A 20,807-nucleotide genomic window follows, 5' to 3' on the forward strand; every position below is an offset into this window, starting at 1 on the left:
ATCTCAACACCACTTAGCTAGCTTTAATATAAACTCATTAGACTTAGAAATACCCTCTTTAACTTATTAAAAAGAAGTCAAGACGAATATTATATTTCTAAAGTACTAGAGGCTCTGACGGTATAGCTACGATAGAGTATAAGAGTATCCAATAGTTAGCACCCTATATAGTCTTACATATGTAATAATACCATTACAGTTTAACCTAGGTAGGCATAGATTAATCCTAACAAGAAATAAAGACAGAAAATGTATACCAGGCTCTAAACAGAGAACAAATTTTTCAATATTAGACTCTATATAACACCACTCTAAGTTAAATCATCTACATAGGTCTCGCATTAGTGAACAGCGTTGCAGAAACTGAGATTAATAAGGATATTAATAATGGAGTCGCGGAAAACAGCCTATTCAATATGAAGGAGTGTAATTAGCAAGTAGCATTCCAGTTCATAAAGGAGTCCAACCTATCTTTGACGTTTCTAGAATATTTATCGCCAATTTATGCTCCACATTAGCCGAGTTAGTAGATAGAAATGACACACACAGCGTAGCACAGCCTCCTCTGTAGGAGAGAATACCACTCTCTTCTATAAAGACGATGGTTTAGCGTTTGAGACTAGTAATGACTACAGAAATGGGCGGTGGTTATGCAACTCGCTCTCAAGGACTTGTAAGGCTGAATTAATAATATTGTATATCATACAGCTGGATGGCTCTAGTAGAAATGTTGAAAAAATAGTAAACTATCAAAGAGCTGTATAGGCTAGACAACGCCGTCGTCTTCTTAATACATTCAAGGTTTTGTATACATTAAGGAAAGATATCCACTAAAATGATATTATCTTTTCAGTTAGAGTTACTAGCTTGATATCTTTTAAATATCCCATCAAGATAGTCAATTATAGTGCGTCCAAGAGGAACTCAACGACTTTAGAATGGCTAAGATCCACAGGCTACAGCTTAGTCTAGCTTCAATCTAACGACCCCAGGCAAAGATGCAAGCCACTACTCCGTATCACATAATGCAAAAGCGATGCGTGCCAAGCTCAGTCGAAAGACTAGAACGACATTCCAGTGATTCCACGACGCCTCGGAGCCGTCGACAGGCTTGGCGAGGGCCCTGCAGGCAATAACGATTACAAAGAACAATTAAAATAGAAAAGGAATGAATAATGACCGCTCAAAACGCCAAGTAAGTCCAAGGTGACACCACATCAGCCTTCGAGGCTACAGCCCAAGATTTGCCAAGCCATAGGTCTGGCTCTTCTCGACTTGGCCGCCTTGGCCCTGGATGATGGTAAGAGGATACTGTCACCAAATAATGTCATCAAATGTGTTGCTTTTGCATTCCAGTTGTCTGACTGTACCCCATGACTAAGCTAATGGGTCTCTGACGGGAGATCTTCAGCCCTAGTTAGCCTTCCGCTTCCGGACTGATACCCCCCCGCCCAGCCTCCCGATGCGAGCCGCCTTACTAAGTTATTAAGTTGGAGGTCGAGATGATGAAATAAATTGGTCAAAGTACGAAATTTATATACTAATAAAATACAGCATTTACGTAATGCTACTAAATGTAAGAGACAGCAGGGAAATAAATTAAATAATGGGCCGAATCATATTAGTAATGCGTATGAGGCGTAAACAATGCTAATTAATAATAATACAGGTAATAATAAAAAATCAGTTTTCTTTGTTCGTTTCCCACGTGACCAACGATGACTCCAAGCCAACAAGAAATGAGCGAGGCCGCTAGGGTCAAGGGGTGTGTTGGTAGTGTACTCCGTAGTCCGTACTCCGTGCTTTGTTGTTACTAGTTAGTGCAATTACGGGTCTGCTTATTGGCAGTAATTTTCTTCCCTTCTCTTCGCTCTCTTCCCTTCTTCCCTTCTTCCCTTGTCTCGCTCGTTCTGGCGCCGACCTATACACCACTGTCCTGTCGCCGAACGTCTCAAAAGACGGTCGTGATACTGCAGCGTGTCTCGCAATGGCGTCGGTTTCCGAAGCCCAAGCGCCCAACGAGGAGAAGGGTGATCGTGTGCTCGAAACCGAGGAACAAAGGGCCATTCTTGACCGTCAACTGCATGGATTACAGGATGAGACTGCAAAGCGCAACCTAGGTCCATGGACATATGCTAATCAATGGGATTACATTGTCCTTACTCTGAGTTCGATCGCAGGAATTGCAGCTGGAGCTGCGAATCCTCTGCTAGTCGTCAGTGCTCCAGAGCGTCGTCGACCACGAGAATGAGCGAGGCTGACTGACAATGTCCATAGGTCATCTTCGGTCAACTTGCTGGGACTTTCACCGGATTCGAAAATGGATCCATACCGGGGTCAACTCTTCGCTCCAAAACTAATCAATTTGCCCTCTATTACGTCTACCTGGCCGTGGCGGAATTCGTCCTCATCTACACGAGCACGGTTGGTTTCTATTGGTCTGGTGACCGTATCGTGCGCCGTATGCGCAGGGCTTATCTCAAGGCCATAATCCGTCAGAATATGAGCTTCTTCGACACCCTCGGCATCGGCAAAGTGACATCGCACATCACTTCCGACATGACTACCATCCAGGAGGCGCTGACGAGCAAGCTATCCATAGCCTTGTACGCTGCTTCCAATTTTTTGTCTGCCTTCATCATCGCCTTCATCATATATCCAAGGTTGGCCGGCATACTTTGCAGCGTCCTGGTAGCCATGATCCTGGTGACCACTAGCACTACCCGTTTTGCTATCAAGAACGACAAGATCTCCAAGAAGTTTTATTCTACGGCTGCTAGCATTGCACAAGAGGCCATCACATCCATCAGGCACGTTACCGCTTACGGCAGCCAGAAGCAGCTGGCCGATAGATACGAGCGTCTGCTGCGTGGTTCCGAGACATCTGGCGTCAAGTCTCGTGTTTATGTGGCCTTGCTAATTGGTTGGTCGAGTGCTATGCCCTGTTTCACCTATGCTCTGGGCTGGTACGCTGGTGGTCATTATCTCAGCCAGGGGCACACCACCGTCTCGGCCGTCGTCAGCGCCACGGTGGCTATCGTCAACGGCTCCTTTGCTATGGTTCGTGTTATTCCGACCATGGAAAACTTTGTGTCTAGTATTACCAGTGCAACTGCCACCTTTGAGATCATAGAGAGGCAATCTCCACAGGACCCCTTTTCAACCGCTGGCGAGACTCCAGCCTCGGTTGAAGGAAATATCGAGCTCAAAGGTGTCGAAGTCGTCTACCCTTCCCGGAAAGATACCAAGGTCTTGAAAGGAGTCGATATCTCCATTCCAGCTTTGAAGACTACTGCGCTCGTCGGTCTCTCGGGCTGCGGCAAGAGCACCGTCCTCGGCCTTCTCGAGCGCTTTTATGAGCCTACGGCCGGATCTGTACGCCTCGATGGACATGAGCTGCAAGACTTGAATCTGCAATGGCTGCGGAGCCAGATGGCCTATGTTGGCCAAGAACCCACGCTGTTTAGCACGACCATCTATGAAAACATTCGCCATGGGCTGATCAACTCGGGGGTTTCCGAAACTCCTGAACAGACCAAGGAACGCGTAATCGCAGCCGCTAAGCTCGCCAGTGCCCACGATTTCATCTCGACTCTTCCGAATGGATATGACACCGAGGTCGGTGAGAAAGGAATCTCGCTTTCTGGAGGGCAACGCCAACGAATTGCCATCGCGCGTGCAGTCGTCTCAGGACCCAAGATACTTCTCCTAGACGAAGCCACGTCCGCTCTCGATACACGCTCCGAAAAGGCTGTCCAGCAAGCTCTAGACAACGCATCTAAGGGCAGGACTACCGTCGTCATCGCACACCGTCTATCAACAATTCGCAATGCAGACAATATTATTGTGATGCAGGCTGGCGAGGTTATGGAACAGGGAACACACAGCGTTTTGCTCGCCAAAAACGGCATTTACGCTGACCTGGTCCAGAAGCAACAAATCGTTGATAGTGTTGGAGATAATGGGGACGCTGGCTCTGAATCAGAATCGGATGAAAAAGTGCAGATAGAGAGGGCTGAGTCTCGCGCAAATCCCAACGCTGGAGAAAAAGGTGCCGGCAATTCAGTAACGATCATCGAAGGAGAGGGAGATTTGGCAACACAGAAAGAACTCAAACCCTCACTCTGGCTTGCAACCAAGGTCATCCTGAAGCTCAATTACCCGGAAAGGTGGCTACTCATTGGGGGTATGGTCATGGCCTTTTTTGCCGGTTTCACCCTTCTGCTTCAAGCTATTTGGTTCGCCGAGGTTCTGAGTGCCTTCTCACTAAATGATACCGATCGCATGGTCAGCCAAGTCAACCTTTGGTCTCTGCTCTTCACAATGACTGGTATTTACGCCTTCATTGTAGCAGGGTCTAACGGCATCTTCTTTGCAATCTCGACGGAGCGCCTTGCCCGCCGTGTCCGCGACGTCACCCTGCGAAGTATTCTGCGTCAAAATATTGCCTTCTTTGACGACAAAGCCCACGGTACAGGCGTGATGGCGTCCAGGCTCAGTAGCAGCTCTTCCGATCTCTCGGGACTAGGCGGCGCTGTCATGGGCTGTATCATGACCTTCACGGCGACCATTGCCATCAGTCTTATCCTGTGCTTGGCCGTCGGATGGAAGCTCTCCCTCGTCTGCGCAGCTGTCATCCCCTTGCTTACTGCCCTGGGTTGGGTACGTATGGAATTCATCTCCGTCTTTGATGGCAAGATTCGTCTCGCCGGCGAGCGGGCTGCTACCTATGCTAGTGAGGCCGTCGGCGCAATCCGTACTGTTGCTTCTGGTGGACTTGAAGGCTATGTGCTCGAAAGCTACCGAGAGATACAGGCCGAGCAGGCTGCCAAATCGCTACCTGCCATCCTGCGCGCCTCTGTCTTTTACGCAGTATCTCAAGGAATAAACTTCCTTGCTGCAGCGCTCGTGTTCTGGTACGGTAGTGGTCTGCTCGCTAGCGGCGAGTATACGCTGAAGCAATACTACATCTGTTTCATCGGCCTGATCTGGGGCAGCGGAATCGCCGGTTCGCTCTTCAACTTTTCGCCAGACATGAGCAAGGCCGCCCATGCTGCTTGTGATCTACAAACACTATTCGACAGGACACCGGAGATCGACTCGTGGGACGAATCTGGTGAACACATGGCCAAGGAGACCTGCCAAGGCCACCTAAAGTTTGAAGGCGTTTCGTTTGCCTACCCATCAAGGTCCGACATTACCGTGCTTCGCGATCTCGACCTCGATATCCCCGCTGGCAAGTTCGTCGCGCTTGTCGGCGCCAGTGGCAGCGGAAAGACCACAGTACTGGGCCTTCTTGAGCGGTTCTATGACGCGACTCGCGGTCGCATCACGCTGGATGGCCAGGATATCTCGGGTCTCAACATCAATGAATACAGACACATGTTCTCGCTCGTGAGCCAGGAACCGGCCATCTACTCGGGAACCATCCGCGAGAATCTGACAACTGGCTTGGACCCTAAGAAGCCCGTGACCGAAGACGACATTATTGCCGCCTGCAAGGATGCAAACATCTACAGCTTCATCACCTCGCTACCCGAGGGCTTCGAGACGGACGTCGGCTCGAGTGGCAGCATGCTCTCAGGCGGTCAGAAGCAGCGTCTGACCATTGCGCGTGCTCTGTTGCGCGCGGCGCCGATCCTCATCCTCGACGAGGCAACGGCTGCGCTTGACAGTGATAGCGAGAAGTTGGTTCAGGAGGCGTTGAACGCAACGAGCCGAGGCCGTACGACGGTTGCCATTGCCCACAGACTGTCTTCGATCCAGCACGCCGACATCATCTACATGCTTGACAGGGGTCAGGTGGTCGAGAAGGGTTCCCACGCGGAACTGGTGAAGAAGCGCGGCGCCTACTTCAAGCTGGTGCAGATACAGGGTTTGTAAGTTGCATTTTCAGGGGTTTTTTTTGGGTATTACAGTAAAAATTTGTTAATAAGGGGTCGCTCGGTGAGGAACGAGGCACTCTCTAATACTATGTAGAATTCCTCCTGTTATAAAAGTAGTTAAATAAATTGGAACCTATTCACAATATGAATTGATAACATTGTCTGATGTGCCCTCAATGCTCTTGGATTTATTACCTTTTCGAAATAGCCCCTGACTTTTTCAATGTTGTTCCAATGTTCGATTGAATACAATCCAGAAAAATGCAACATTTGAAATCACACGACCTCCTCTTGCTCCAGATGTCGTCATCAAATTCTAGGAAACTTATAAATCGACCATTTGACGTGGATACCACAACATTGAATTGTTGGATATAAGGCAACGGTTAACATGCTGGAAACATATCAATTGATGAAATGTTATTAATATTGAATGTATGAAACCTGTTAATTGTATACCAACATTGAACTATCGTTGATTCCATAGTACCGCGAGGTCATTGTATATAATTGATTGTATCACTCAACATTTAAAACCCCCAACCAATCCCCAATCCATACGCCAGGCCAGACGCCAATTTCATGTCTTCTTCTTCTTGTTGTCTTTTCTATATTTACTCTTGTCTAACTATTCCTCTTCCCCCGAGTGGACGACGGCATCATCCGGTGCAGTCTGATCGTCTCCATTAGCCATGGGTGCAGACGTGCCCGGAATTAGCACAGAAGCCTTTCTTAGTGAAACCTTTTGTTTTGAGTGGGCCGAAATGCGTTTGAGTTCACTGACAAACGACTGGCCCCAGAACGCGCTTGTGTATTTGGAGACGTATTTGTCGAGTTTGGAAAAATTCAATGCTTTTTGCTCTTCGCTCATGGTCACGGCCTCTTGGTACGCACTGGCGAGTTCTTCAGTATTCCACGGGTTGACGATTATGCTGCCGTTGAGAGACTGTGCTGCGCCTGCGAATTCAGAAAGGACGAGGACACCATGGCGGTTGTGTTGTGTTGCGATGTATTCGTATGCGACAAGGTTCATGCCGTCTCGAGTCGAGGAGACGATGCATGCATCTGAGACGGCATATAAGGCGATGAGTTCATCAAAGTTGACCGACTTGTGCAGGAAGTGGATGGGCATGAATTCGACAGTGCCTGGAAATATGTCAGCCTCTAGAAAACACCGCATAGTATGGTCATAAAAAATACCGAATTTGCCGTTTATCCGACCAACGAGCTCATTAACAACTGCTCGCAAGTTCTGATACTCCTCCACATCTTGTCGACTAGGCACTGCCACTTGCACCAGTACCACTTTTCCCACCCATTCCGGGTGGTCGCTGAGGAAGACCTCTAGAGCATGGAGTTTCTGAGGGACGCCTTTGATGTAGTCTAGACGGTCCACGCCGACCATGAGTTTCACCCCATTAAACTTTTGCTCGAGCATTGCGATGCGCTTCTGCACTTTTTCCTTTTGAAGCCCTTCTTTGAACTTGTCGGGATCGATCCCGATGGGAAAAGCACCGGCCGCAACAATTTTGCCTTGGAATTCAATCCCGTTCGGCGTGGTCATTAATCCCCTACAATTATTAGCTCAACAACCTAGTCTGACAGAAAAGAATTGCCGACTTACAGCAGTCGCGAGCAGCTACTCAAAAAGTGCCGGGTGTAGTCGTATGTATGGAAGCCGATCAGGTCGCAATGCAAGACGCCCAGCAAAAGCTCATTCCGGACAGGCAGGATGCGATAGATCTCACTGCTGGGAAAGGGCGTGTGAAGGAAGAAGCCGATCTTGACATTATGCCTGGAATTGCCAATTTCTTCCCGCAGCATCTCGGGCAATAGCATCAGATGGTAGTCGTGGATCCAAATGAGGTCGCCATCCTGCACGTCTCTTGCGACAGCTTGTGCAAATAAACGATTGGCCTCCTTGTATGCCTCCCAGGCAGACTCGTCAAAGGTGATTTCGCCGGGGTGGTAATGGAAGAGCGGCCATAAGATGGAATCTATGTTTTCAAGCATCCCCAGTCAGTCAATTGCACCGGAAGATTTAGACTAGATGTGGCATCTCACTTGAGAAGCCATTGTAATGGCGATCGGCCAGCTCATCATCAATAAAAACCGGAATGGCCCCGTACTCATCGTTGAGGCGTTTCTGCACCACCGGTATCTCTTCCTCGGGAACCTCCAAACCAGGCCATCCATACCAGCGGAAAGTAGTGGACTTGGTCAGCCCGCTCAGCCCGCTGACCAGGCCGCCGGACGACATGGAAAAGTCATATTTACCGTCGTCGGAGCGTTTTATGGTGATGGGCAGTCGGTTGGAAACGAGCAGTAGCCTCGAATCGTCGCCCTCCGAACCGTCGGCTTCAGGCATGGTGGCGAGAGAGGGGTGTCGACGTCAAGTCAAAAATGCAATCAAGCCGATCGGGTTTTTGTTTTGGTTGCCTTGTCAGTCACTCGACTGGAGTTCGCAGTTGGGGTTTCACCAGCACGAGAATTGCTGGAGAAGCAGGACTGTCGAGACTGTTGTTGATGCTTGCTTGTCAGTGGATGGTCATGACCGCATTGGGGATTCATCAAGGCGAAGAATATCAATTGCCAGAACAAGGAATGCAGCGGGTAAAAACTGGGGCAGCTGGGCAGAATCGCAGCATTGTAATCGTCACGACTGGGCGTGGAGAACGCCCTCGACCAGAAATCGCGACGAGAAACGAGGGAAAAAAGAAAAAAAGCAAGCTATTGTGTAATGACGTCTTTCTTTGCTCACTTACCAGAGCTCCGGCGGGGAGAAGCAGCAGCAGCAGCGACCACAGGAGAGGCGACAGAGAGAGCGGACCGGAAGTACAGCGGAGAGCTCCTCAATAGCGACTGCATTGACGTATCCAAAGGGACGAGAGAGACGAGAGAGGTTGTGATAGCGAGGGAGAAAGGGAGAGAGAGAGGGATAGAGAGTCGAGAGCGCGGGGAAGGCGCAAGAAAGCGACAACGCCCGGTCGCCCGCGCGCCGCCAAAACTAAGTCAAACCTCAACTCCGCACCTGGAAAATTGACTCGCCAGCAGTGGATACGCCCAGCGCTCGCCAGAATTGTTCCTGGCCACTCGGAAACCAACAGTGTATAATAATAAATTCACTTGTTTTCTAATAGGATCGCGATCCTCTACGGCGGCGGCGGCGATGTCACCGTGCCTTGGCCTAGCTCTCAGCCCAACCGTTAACCGCCGAAGCCAGTTAATCAAGATGGACTGCCTGATTCATATGCGATGCTGTGATGCTGTATTCTGACATTGGTGTGTATCTAAAACACATCGCTGCTTTAAACAAAAAATATATATGCACGCATCCGCCTCACCGGAGAGAGATACTCTGCTTACAGAGCCGGCCGATGAACATTCAGACTCCATTTCCCCGACGAGCCCTCGTGTTTGACCTTGCCTTCGTTCTCCAGCTTGTTCAGAATGAGCACGATCCCGTGCGATGCCGGCAGGTGAAGACTCTCGGGGACATCGCGATAGATGACTTTGACGAGCTCGATGGGCGTCCAGCTGGATGAACCCTGTTGCTGCTGCTGCTCGCCGCTCTTCTTCTGCGCTTCGGCTGCGTCCACAGTGCCATAAGTGAGTACCCGGACCACCTCGTCTTCTCGCTGCTGGCGGTGTTTGATGTAATCCGTGATTTTGGCCGTGGCGTTGTCAAGCACTGGCCCGTGGCCGGGGTATGCGCGGCCGGACACGGCGCTTTTCATTTTGTGTAGGCTGTCAATGTAGGCATGGAGGTCTTCAAACACTGCCGTGCCATGGCCTAGTACGTCTGTTCACCTGATTGTTAGCTCTTTTTTTCTTCCCTAGAAAGATAGTCAAGACATACTATCACCCGTAAATATGGCATCCTCTTCCTCAAAGATAAAACTCATATGATCCACCGTGTGACCCGGTGTATGGAACGCCTTTAACGTAGCCCCTTCTACCTGGAATACCTGCCCGTCTTCAATCTCTCGCTGCCCGTCATCCGGCTGGTGTTTATAGACAGTCGCCTGCGGACAAATGCGAAGCAAGTCCGGGATCCCGTTGACATGGTCATGATGCCAATGCGTGATCAAGGCTTCATGCACAGTGGCCTTTTCGTCCTTTAGCACTGTTTGGAGTAGGCTCGACCACCGGGGAACGCCTTCGCCGGTATCGATGAGAAGCCGACGTGGGCCGCGTCCGATGAGATATGTATTTGTTCCTGGAAAAATGTTAGACTCAGTTATCTAGGTTTCTTTCCAATAACAGACCTTGCAAGGTGAACTAGAGGGCAGTTAGTCCTGATATATATCTCCCATGTATCAATTGATGCAGCGTAGAACTAACTCACTTTGCTTGGGTTTCCTGCCAGGATTCTCACAACCGAGGCGCTCAGCCTCTCCACTTCAGGCAGTGAAACTAGCTGGGTTGCCATGTTGCTACTAAATTTCTTGACGATGTGCAAAGAATTAAAAAAGAAACTGGAGAAGAGGGGCTATTTCTGTTTAGAAGCTGCTGCTGCTGACAGACTGGGACCGCATGCGGGGAAATCACAATATGGGCTAGTTAGCAGACGGTATTAAAGCTTGGGACGTCGCTGGTTAGCATCGGCATCAGTTGATTTCTGGAAAGAAAACAATAATAGTATTACACGTCTATCACCGGGAATCTCACTCATCTCTCTTGCGACACCGAGCCTCGGCAATACGCGATCTCATCGGGAGATTATGTCATCCTCCTGACAAAGCGGTTTGACTTTTGTAAGTAGCATTATTATAGGCGATAGATACGCGGTTAATGGAAATGAAAGTTCAAATATCGTTATACAGATAAAGTAACTAAGAAACTAGACAAGAGACAAAATCACATATGGAAACAAGACGGGCTATATCCATGCAGAACACCAAAACAACCGCCAGGTCAAAAAACCAGCCAATGGCAAAAAAAAGGTCTTTTCAAAGTTTGTACTTGTTTTCTTCCCTCCTATATAAAATCAACACCTGCTCAACAGAGGCTGAGGTGTATAGTGCCCTTGATCGGGACGGGCACAGGCACGACAAAAGGAACCTGCAACTCCATCCACCACGGGTAAACTTTTCTTTACCAGACCAATCTATGCGAGTCCAAACTTAAGCCTTGGAGCTCTTGGCCATGGTGTTGAGGGCAGATCCGTCCTTGAACCATTGGAGCTGAGACTCGTTGAAGGTGTGTGAGAGCTCAACATCGAAGGTCTTGCCGTCCTTGGGGTGGACACGGAGAGTGATGGGCTTGCCAACAGCCAGCTGTGTGCAAAGAAGGTCGACCTTGGCATCGGTAGGAATACGGTCGTAGTCGGCGGGGTCGGAGAAGGTAAGAGGAAGCATACCCTGCTTCTTCAAGTTGGTTTCGTGCTGGGGCAATAGTTAGTATCTTTTTTAAAAATTTACTTTAGAAGTCAAGAAAAGGGAACACTCACGATACGGGCGAAAGAACGGGTGATGATGGCAAGACCACCAAGGTGACGGGGCTCAAGGGCAGCATGCTCACGAGAGCTACCCTCACCGTAGTTCCAGTCTCCAATGACAACCCACTTGATGCCACGGGCCTTGTAGTCACGGGCAGTAGCAGGGACGGGGCCATACTCGCCGGTGACAGCGTTCTTGACCTTGTTGGCCTCGCCGTTCTCAGCGTTGGTGGCACCGATCAACATGTTGTTGGAGATGTTGTCCAAGTGACCACGGTACTTCAACCAGGGACCGGCCATCGAGATGTGATCGGTGGTGGTCTTGCCCTGGGTCTTGATCAGGATGGGAATGCCCTCGATATCCTTGCCGTCCCATGCCTCGAAGGGAGAGAGCACTTGAAGACGGTCACTGGTAGGTGCAACAGCCACCTGGACAGACGAGCGGTCAGCAGGAGGAGCCTGGTAAGTGTCGCGGCCGGGGTCGTATCCGTTGGCGGGAAGACCATCACCGGTGGGAGCAGCGAGCAAGAACTCGTTGCCGTCCTTGTCCTTGAGCTTGTCGGTGAGAGGGTTGAAGTTGAGAGTTCCGGCAATGGTCAAGGCGACGACGAGATCGGGAGAGGTGACGAAAGCGTGAGTAGCAGGGTTGGCATCGTTACGGCCAGTGAAGTTACGGTTGTAAGAAGAGACAATCGAGTTGGCTTCGCCCTTCTTGACGTCCTTTCGGTCCCACTGTCCAATGCAAGGACCGCAGGCGTTGGCGAGAACGACACCACCAAACTCCTCAAGGGTCTGGAGCTGACCGTCACGCTCGATGGTAGCGCGGATCTGCTCAGAACCAGGAGTGACGGTGAACAGAGACTTGGCCTTGATACCGTGGTTCAAGGCATCACGGGCAATGGAAGCAGCGCGGGACATGTCTTCGTAAGAAGAGTTGGTGCAAGAGCCGATCAAACCGACCTTGAGCTCCTCGGGCCACTTGTTGGTCTCAACAGCCTTCTTGAACTGGGAGATTGGGGTGGCCAGATCGGGAGTGAAGGGACCGTTGATGTGAGGCTCAAGCTCAGACAGGTTGATCTCGATCAACTGGTCGTACTCGGCACCTGGGTCCTCACGGAGCTCCTTGGCGTACTCACGGGAGAAGTCACCGATTTGCTGGCGCTTGGTGGCCTTGAGGTAGTCGTACATGCGGTCGTTGAACGGGAAGAGAGAGGTAGTAGCACCGATTTCAGCACCCATGTTACAGATGGTGCCCATACCAGTGCAAGAGAGAGACTCAGTACCAGGACCGTGGTATTCAATGATGGCACCAGTACCACCCTTGACGGTGAGAAGACCGGCGACCTTCAGGATGATATCCTTGGGCGAAGTCCAGCCAGACAACTGGCCGGTAAGCTTGACACCAATGACCTTGGGGGCCTTCAACTCCCAGGGGAGACCAGCCATGACATCGACAGCATCAGCACCACCGACACCGATAGCGGCAATACCGAGACCACCGGCGTTGGGGGTGTGAGAGTCAGTACCGATCATCAGACCTCCGGGGAAAGCATAGTTTTCTAAGACGATCTGGTGGATGATACCGGAACCGGGCTTCCAGAAACCGATGTTGTACTTAGCACAGGCAGAAGAAAGGAAGTCGTAGACCTCCTTGTTAATGTCGTTGGCGCGAGCCAAATCCTTGTCACCACCCAACTGGGCCTCAATCAAGTGGTCACAGTGAACAGTGGAAGGGGTCTGGACGGAGGGCATGCCAGCCGACATGAATTGAAGGATAGCCATCTGGGCAGTGGCATCCTGGCAAGCAACACGGTCGGGGCGGAGCTTGAGGTAGGAAGATCCACGCTCAATCTCCTGACCGTGGGGGTCGTCCAAGTGAGAGTAGAGAATCTTCTCGGCATAGGCAAGAGGTCGGTTAAGACGGCTGCGAACAATGTCGAGGTTCTCGGACATTTTCCTATCATAGCATTAGCATTTGGATAGGTTCGTCATTCTAGACTATCATTAAGGATATCAATCTGTGCATACTTGTAGTTGATGTAGTTGCCCTGTTCGACATAGTTAGCATGTTTGCGCCCGCGCGATTTTGGACCGACCACTCACCTTTTCCCAGTTGGTCATCTCAACCTTCTTGTCCAGAGGCGAGTCGGCAACGGTGGCCAGGCTGCGAGAGCCGAGCAGCTACAAGATGTATCGTCAGTATCGTATCTCAGGAGCGTTCGCCACCGTATGTGAACAAAGGGCTGCAGAGATGACGTAGCGCGAGCAACTTACAACTCGGGACTTGGTGCCCTGCAGAAATGACTCAATTAGCAAACATGTTCTCCTAGGAATCCCGCTCCATATATGCTGGATACAGACGAGATTCGCGAGGGCGCAAGAGCGACCCTGGGAAAAAGAGAACTTACCAGCGCACCCAGGCGGGTGAGCCTAGTGGAGATCATGGTGATAGGTCTCTATGCAAGACAGACAGACCTGCGACACATTCAAGGGACCCGATAATGATGACAGAACCCCAGCCTTGATGTGATCAAGAAGAAAGGGGAGTGGAGTGGAGAGGAGAGAGGAGTGATGGAGAAGAGGAAGAGAAAAAGCGAGGTGAAAAAGAAGGTGCTGTTGTTATGAGCGAAAAAGAACGCAGTGACGCTGGCGACTAAAACCGGAGCTTGGCCCGTAAGTCGCAACGCAGCGTACCGGGACGGTAATGACGGGTACGGGCGCCCTTGTTCGGCAGCGGCTGCCAGGTATTGCGCGTGACAGTACGAGCAATGCGAGCGGCCGAGCTGCCGCCAGATCCGCCGCCAACCGGCCAACGACGTTTCAGGTAATTAAAACCCGTCATGCCTCTGCCAATGGCAGCCCCGGCATTACCAAGGCCGCATGCCCGCTCGGTAATCTATTACGCAGTTTCCTTACCACGCTACCGCGGACACTGCAACCCCTCGGCAAAGCGCCTAACTACTGCCCTTGGGGGGAAAAAGCCCCTTCCGATGTAACTGTCCTTTACGCTGGTAATAAAGTGGTTTACTTGCCCATGAAATTGGATAAATACCAAAAACTCGTGTGAACGTGAAAGGCGAGGAATGGCCGGAATCAATCAAGGCTCGACATGTGAGAATGGCGGCTATTGCTATGATGCTTCCGTAACCCCTCACCCGAAGCCGAGAGTTCTGTCTTGAAGAGACAAGCTAGCATTTTTGGCGCATATCACTTGGCATTGGCAAAAATACTGATGATTGCTATTATTATTTTGATCCTTTTTCCCGGTGAGAGTCTCCGTGCGGACAGTGGGAACTGTGCGAGAGTTGCACTCCACAAAGATAACAATACGTACGCAGTAAATAATAGTAATACCCGGACCTCGGTGCCGTATTAATTCATGCAGCTCAGTCTGAGCTTAGCTACCTGGAAACGTCATAAAATACCTCGCAGGCATGTAAGGCTGGTTACGGCCAAAAAAAAAAAAAAGGCTTGCCCCACATTCACCAAGCAACCGTCGCCTACTGTCCAATCAGCCCCGCGCTATTATTACTCTCTAAAAAAATTTTCGACTCCATCGATCTCGAAAGCCAGACCCGCTTAGAGGCTTGGGGTCAAGAAGAAAAACATCAGTGATCCTATCGCAGAGACGGGATTTCTTGAACGATAGAGAAAAGCGAATTTTCCATCACATCGCGACTATCACAATGGGTGCTACACGGAGGCCCAAGACGAAGCGACGTACGAGGTATGGTTTAAACCCAACCACATTCATTTTGCGATAGTTAACCGTGACTTTTTTTCTCAATTGTTTCAGAGACTACGATCAAATCCTCGCCGATCTAGCTTCCACAAAACACCTGCAGCAATACAAGGATACCAAGGAGGTGGGGGACCTTCCTGCTCTGGGAAAACACTACTGCGTCGAATGCGCAAAATGGTTTGAAGACGAACACAACCTCGTTGCGCACCGCAGGGGCAAGAACCACAAGAGAAGGTGAATTGGCATCGTCTTTATGAAAACATACAACCGTTTGCTGATCAGTCTTGTTCGATAGGGTACGAATTCTCAGGGACGAACCGCACACTCAAAAGACGGCTGAGGCAGTCGTGGGGTTAGGCGTCGACAATGGCAAGAGGGAACAGACAATGATGGACATGGATGATGAGGCCAAAGAATAGAGGAATTGTCAACGGGAACAAACGTCGCACGGCGGTTTGACGGCTTGGCATGATTTCACATGGAAATGCAGTCGTTGTTACCCGGGGCAGATTTGGTTCGACAGAAAACTGGCACAAGAAAGCGTGTTGAATCTGGCGGCATGGGCTTTGTCCGCAGCAACCATCACTATCAAAATCGAAGCATCACCAGACTCGTTCCGATGTTCGCCAACAACCTCCCGAGTTCCCGATCCGACGAGCGGAACCTCCGATTTACGGCAGAATGCCCCCATTATTACGGGCCCGCTCCACGCCAAGGGTAATTTTCCCTTTGCTTACCGAGGTAACAATTTCGAATTATTACTACGGCACATCAAGAGATCGGAAGAATCTTTTTTATTCTTTCTAGATGATAAGGTTATCCAATTAAGCGACATCATTTCGTCAGGCACATAATCTCATGGCTGTTGTATTTCATACAGCGTTCACTATTCTTAGTCAGATGCTAATGCTTATTGAATTCTTTCATCAACCATTCATATGCCGCCCACTAAATCTAATTAGCCAAGGTCGTTCATGGACAAGGATGGACCGGAGACTCACTTGAACCGCATTCACTATGAATGCACGGATATTGCATGTGCCTAACCCACGAACAAACACCCGGAGGCCCTCGGTGCGATATGCCTGTCGCGCAATCTCCCAAGAGCCAAGCACTCGCGTGTCAGAAGATCGCACAAGGGGTTGCGTTTGTGATGCTTGGCCTCTTGGTATTGTATCCAATGGTTGAGTCTGTAATCTCGTCTTGACTACATCAAGTGGGAATATCGAAGTCCACGTAGCAATGCCAGCAATGCCGCCGCAAGCCAAGACCTTCAGGGTTTCTTGGTGAGCAGTATCGTCAGGAGAGGACATGCTACGCTTGCATAGCTCGTAAGACCAGAAGCTAAAAGCACAACTAAGTTAGCTTGACGTTGAAATAAAGCATCACTACATCGAGGCAGACATACTAAAACCCGTACCCTACAGAGTCTCTGATACTCGTGATCAAACCCCCAAAGTAAAAACCCCGTATTCCATTCGCCCGAAACATATCTCGCGCAATTGACCATGATGAGGTGTGGCGATCTCGACTTAGCTGGGCGCGACACTTGATCAGTTCCGTTGGTGACGAGACTATCCAACTAGCCATGCCACCAGTGGCACCGGCCAGCCAGATCTTTGTCAGAGATACTTCATCAATACTGGTCGGGTCCGAGATCGAAGGGTCCAGGGCTTTAAGGGTCCGGTTATAAGCCACGAAGAGGATAGCATTCAGCGCTCCATATCCCAGAATCGGGGCAGCGGCACCTAACACAGTCAATAAAGCTCAGGGCAAAAACTGAAGGCTGTGACACCACCCACCCCTAGCAAATGATGTTGCGGCTTCGAGATAACTACCACCACGAGCCTGCGGACTAGCGAGAAGCGGGTCCCTTGCCTGCCCAGCTTGCAAACGAACTTTGATGAGGTCTAGCGGATTGCCTATGAGTATACCCCCAGCCCCGCTGATATATCCGGCCCAGAAGTCGGATGACATTGGCTTTGGACAGGCAGGCTTGAGAGTGTGGAATTACATGGTGAGGGGCAGCCGTCTAATTGATATGGCTTGGAGAGAGCTAGTGGGACCGATAATATACTTTCGGAGTAGCTGGTGGTGGGGCTTCATGCTTTGAGGGGAGGTAGTCGTGAAGAGCGAAACTTGTCCATTCTGTCGATTTCTAGGGAATGATCCATACTGAATTCTGAAAAGTGGTTTGCTAACGATGTTGTGTACATAAGTACATCCTTGTCTGCATCCTTATCGGAAGGCGCATCACGTGATCACGCGTTCCGCCGATTATCAGACGCGGCCAGGCAGCCTCACCCGGCGCGTGTTTGCCTTGTTGAGACTGTCTTTTGGAACGTGTTTACAGGCTTCGGAATTTGGAATTTTGTTGGTTTGAGTTGGTTTATTATTTACTTTCCGACTTTCTAGATGTATGTTTTGAAGTCTTGTTATTGACAATAGTGGCTGATAAACCATAGGCAGCGCCCACGACCGACGACGCTCCAAGGTGGGCAAATTACACAAAAGGCCGCACGATTTCATGGCCCCTCGCAGCAGTCTGCCGATCGCCTATCCAAGCCTTTCAAGTGCCCTGGAACAGCAACGGCAACAATCACATCGGACCGACCCAGCAGAAAGCGACGTAAGGTCGATTATACCGGTGCCGACGGGGCCGCAGAAGATGATGTCAACAAGCCGTGGACCAACGAGGACAGACTTGCACTAGCGAATCGCGATGTCAACAAATTCGGTGTCTTCAAGGTCAAGGATAAGGATTCAACGTTCAAACAGCGATTCTCCGTACCCTTGATCAATAAGGCTGCCGGTGGTTATGATGCTGCTCGACCAGCGCCAACACTTGGAATGAGAAGGGGGGCTACCTTCGTCGTCAAGCCTCTCCATGACCCGAGCGGAGAATTTGCAATAGTGTTGTATGACCCTACTGTTGATGACAAGCCGGCCAAAAAGAAAGAAGAAGCCGAGAACCCCGAAGAGGTGCCACCCAAGTTGGATGAGCCTTTAGTGCATAAAAGTCTAGCGGATATCCTCGGTCTTAAGAAAGTCGTTGAAGATCGCCCCAAGGTCCCGGTGGTCATCGACCCCAAGCTGGCGAAGATTTTGCGACCGCATCAGATAGAGGGTGTCAAGGTATGTTGTCCTACCTGACTGCCATATAAAGCCGCATGCTAACGCTTTGAAGTTCCTTTATCGCTGTGCAACCGGCATGATTGATGAAAACGCGAATGGAAGTATTATGGCGGATGAAATGGGTCTGGGGAAAACGGTACTTTTCACACCTTGGAGGGTCTAGTAGACTGTTACTAACGACAACTAGTTACAATGCATCGCTTTGATGTGGACTCTACTGAAACAGTCACCCGAAGCTGGCAAAACTACAGTGCAGAAATGCATAATTGCTTGCCCGTCGACTCTAGTCCGTAACTGGGCTAATGAACTAGGTTGGATATCCCTCCCCTTTCCTGACCTTTTCACTAACTAGAATATAGTGAAATGGCTGGGGCCTGATGCCATTACGCCTTTTGTGATTGATGGTAAGGCTTCCAAAGCTGAACTATCTAGCCAACTCAAGCAATGGGCTATCGCCTCCGGTCGCGCAGTCGTACGCCCTGTCCTCATCGTGTCTTATGAGACTCTCCGATTGAACGTTGAAGATCTTAAAGACACACCTATAGGCCTGCTGCTATGTGATGAGGGCCATCGTTTGAAGAATAAAGAAAGCCTTACCTGGAAGGAACTGAACAACCTAAATGTCACTCGCCGTGTCATTTTGTCTGGTACACCAATTCAAAACGATCTCTCGGAGTATTTTGCTTTGGTTCATTTTGCGAATCCAAACTTGCTTGGAACACAGAACGAATTTAGGAAGAAATTTGAAATTCCAATTTTGAGGGGCAGAGATGCCGCAGCCACAGACGAAGCCCGAAAGAAAGGCGATGAACGCTTGGCAGAGTTATCTGCGATTGTGAACAAGTTCATTATCCGGCGCACGAACGACATTCTCTCGAAATACTTGCCGATGAAGTACGAACACGTCGTGTTTTGCAACTTGAGCGAGTTTCAGTTGAGTTTGTATAATCATTTCTTGCAAAGTCCCGATATTCGCAGCCTTCTCAGAGGCAAAGGAAGCCAACCGCTCAAGGCTATCGGGCTTTTGAAAAAGCTCTGCAATCACCCAGATCTGTTGAATCTGTCCCAAGACTTGCCCGGTAGCGAACAGTTCCTCCCTGAAGATTATGTACCTCCAGAAGCTCGAGGGCGCGACAGAGATATCAAGACTTGGTACTCTGGGAAGATGATGGTCCTTGACCGTATGTTGGCACGGATACGGCAAGACACAAACGACAAAATTGTCCTGATCAGTAATTACACACAGACGCTTGATTTATTCGATAAACTATGCCGAGCTCGAGGCTATGGTTCTTTACGATTGGACGGGACGATGAACGTCAATAAGCGACAAAAGTTGGTAGATAGATTTAATGACCCGAACGGTGAAGAGTTTGTCTTTTTGCTAAGTAGCAAGGCTGGCGGCTGTGGTATCAACTTGATTGGAGCAAATAGATTGGTTCTTTTTGATCCTGATTGGAATCCCGCAGCCGATCAACAGGCCCTAGCTCGTGTTTGGCGTGACGGTCAGAAGAAGGATTGTTTTGTTTACAGGTTTATTGCAACCGGATCGATCGAAGAGAAGATCTTCCAACGTCAATCCCACAAACAGTCGCTGTCTTCTTGTGTCGTTGACTCTGCAGAGGACGTTGAACGCCACTTCTCCTTGGATTCTCTTCGAGAACTCTTTCAGTTCAAGCCCGACACTCGCAGTGATACTCACGACACCTTTAAGTGCAAAAGGTGCAAGCCAGACGGAACTCAACATATCAAAGCACCCGCCATACTTTATGGTGACACCAGCACTTGGAATCATTTTGTTAATGACGGCGAAAAAGGACACTTGAACAAAATTCAAGACTTGCTTCTGAGGCAGGAGACTACAGAGAAGGATGTCTCTGCCGTCTTTCAGTTTATCAGCAGTTGATCATCGATCGTTGTGACACGTTTCACAATCACTCATATTATATATCGCTCTCGCTGCTATATGCAATTCTATTTCCAGCGCCTTCTTGAAGATACTTGACCGGCTTTCTAATGCAGTCTTGCAGACTATTTTAAGTGCAATCTTACCTTCGCTAACAATCGCCTACGCCTATTAGTTGCTGAGAAGGTTGGATTGAAAGGGCATTATTCCAGTCTATTAACTATATTCTATCCATATTTATGTATACTGGGGCCTCATTTGAAGATTGTTGAGGAAAGACATTAATGAATTGATATTGAAAACCAACTACTCGAGACGAAGTACCGGCTTTCAAGCGAATGCATCGATGACGTCAAATGGTACTCGAATTGTATATATGCTCATTACTATATAGATTAATTCAATTTCTTTAGAATCAGATGTCTTGTTGCCTGCTGAGCGATTTATTTAGAAAGGGGTAGAAAGGGCGGTGTCGATCATACTACGGTATATCGAGTAGCAGGATTATGAGGACACTTCATAAGACGCTAATAAAGTTAAAAAAGCTAAGCTCATCACTTAAGTTTTCACTAATTATCCCGAAGATCTTTTTTCTAGACTGGCGTTGGGTAGTTTTTTTAACTTTTTAGGTCATAACTCTCCTCACTATTTTGGGGGCCAGCGTTCGGTAGTAGGATCAACTATTATTTTGGACCCGGA

General features: G+C 49.4%; 7 protein-coding genes across 7 annotated transcripts; 3 read left to right on the forward strand and 4 right to left on the reverse strand.

Moving 5' to 3' along the window:
* Positions 1 to 1,987: 1,987 nt before the first annotated feature.
* On the forward strand, positions 1,988 to 5,883 carry TRUGW13939_10581 (uncharacterized protein; the record flags this gene model as incomplete). Its single annotated transcript, XM_035493692.1, has 2 exons — positions 1,988 to 2,215; positions 2,278 to 5,883. 2 exons carry the CDS (start codon positions 1,988 to 1,990, stop codon positions 5,881 to 5,883), a joined length of 3,834 nt encoding a protein of 1,277 aa, XP_035349585.1.
* Positions 5,884 to 6,513: 630 nt separating this feature from the next.
* Positions 6,514 to 8,253, reverse strand: TRUGW13939_10582 (uncharacterized protein; the record flags this gene model as incomplete). Its single annotated transcript, XM_035493693.1, has 4 exons — positions 6,514 to 7,031; positions 7,086 to 7,456; positions 7,510 to 7,882; positions 7,950 to 8,253. 4 exons carry the CDS (start codon positions 8,251 to 8,253, stop codon positions 6,514 to 6,516), a joined length of 1,566 nt encoding a protein of 521 aa, XP_035349586.1.
* Positions 8,254 to 9,247: 994 nt separating this feature from the next.
* Positions 9,248 to 10,317, reverse strand: TRUGW13939_10583 (uncharacterized protein; the record flags this gene model as incomplete). The annotated part of the gene is made up of 3 exons (XM_035493694.1): positions 9,248 to 9,687; positions 9,745 to 10,129; positions 10,234 to 10,317. The coding sequence occupies 3 exons, from the start codon at positions 10,315 to 10,317 to the stop codon at positions 9,248 to 9,250; spliced, it is 909 nt and encodes a 302-aa protein (XP_035349587.1).
* A 694-nt stretch (positions 10,318 to 11,011) lies between these two features.
* TRUGW13939_10584 (uncharacterized protein) lies at positions 11,012 to 13,769 on the reverse strand (the record flags this gene model as incomplete). The annotated part of the gene is made up of 6 exons (XM_035493695.1): positions 11,012 to 11,272; positions 11,338 to 13,282; positions 13,354 to 13,373; positions 13,429 to 13,506; positions 13,600 to 13,617; positions 13,734 to 13,769. 6 exons carry the CDS (start codon positions 13,767 to 13,769, stop codon positions 11,012 to 11,014), a joined length of 2,358 nt encoding a protein of 785 aa, XP_035349588.1.
* A 1,242-nt stretch (positions 13,770 to 15,011) lies between these two features.
* Positions 15,012 to 15,486, forward strand: TRUGW13939_10585 (uncharacterized protein; the record flags this gene model as incomplete). The annotated part of the gene is made up of 3 exons (XM_035493696.1): positions 15,012 to 15,052; positions 15,122 to 15,301; positions 15,363 to 15,486. 3 exons carry the CDS (start codon positions 15,012 to 15,014, stop codon positions 15,484 to 15,486), a joined length of 345 nt encoding a protein of 114 aa, XP_035349589.1.
* Positions 15,487 to 15,970: 484 nt separating this feature from the next.
* Positions 15,971 to 17,044, reverse strand: TRUGW13939_10586 (uncharacterized protein; the record flags this gene model as incomplete). The annotated part of the gene is made up of 4 exons (XM_035493697.1): positions 15,971 to 16,015; positions 16,069 to 16,411; positions 16,476 to 16,815; positions 16,870 to 17,044. 4 exons carry the CDS (start codon positions 17,042 to 17,044, stop codon positions 15,971 to 15,973), a joined length of 903 nt encoding a protein of 300 aa, XP_035349590.1.
* Positions 17,045 to 17,515: 471 nt separating this feature from the next.
* On the forward strand, positions 17,516 to 20,108 carry TRUGW13939_10587 (uncharacterized protein; the record flags this gene model as incomplete). The annotated part of the gene is made up of 4 exons (XM_035493698.1): positions 17,516 to 18,202; positions 18,255 to 18,338; positions 18,390 to 18,513; positions 18,562 to 20,108. Coding segments are annotated over 4 exons (2,442 nt in total), but the record flags the coding sequence as incomplete, so codon positions are not given.
* Positions 20,109 to 20,807: the final 699 nt, after the last annotated feature.

The sequence above is a fragment of the Talaromyces rugulosus genome, chromosome VI (genome assembly GCF_013368755.1).
Source record: "Talaromyces rugulosus chromosome VI, complete sequence".
NCBI lineage: Eukaryota > Fungi > Ascomycota > Eurotiomycetes > Eurotiales > Trichocomaceae > Talaromyces > Talaromyces rugulosus.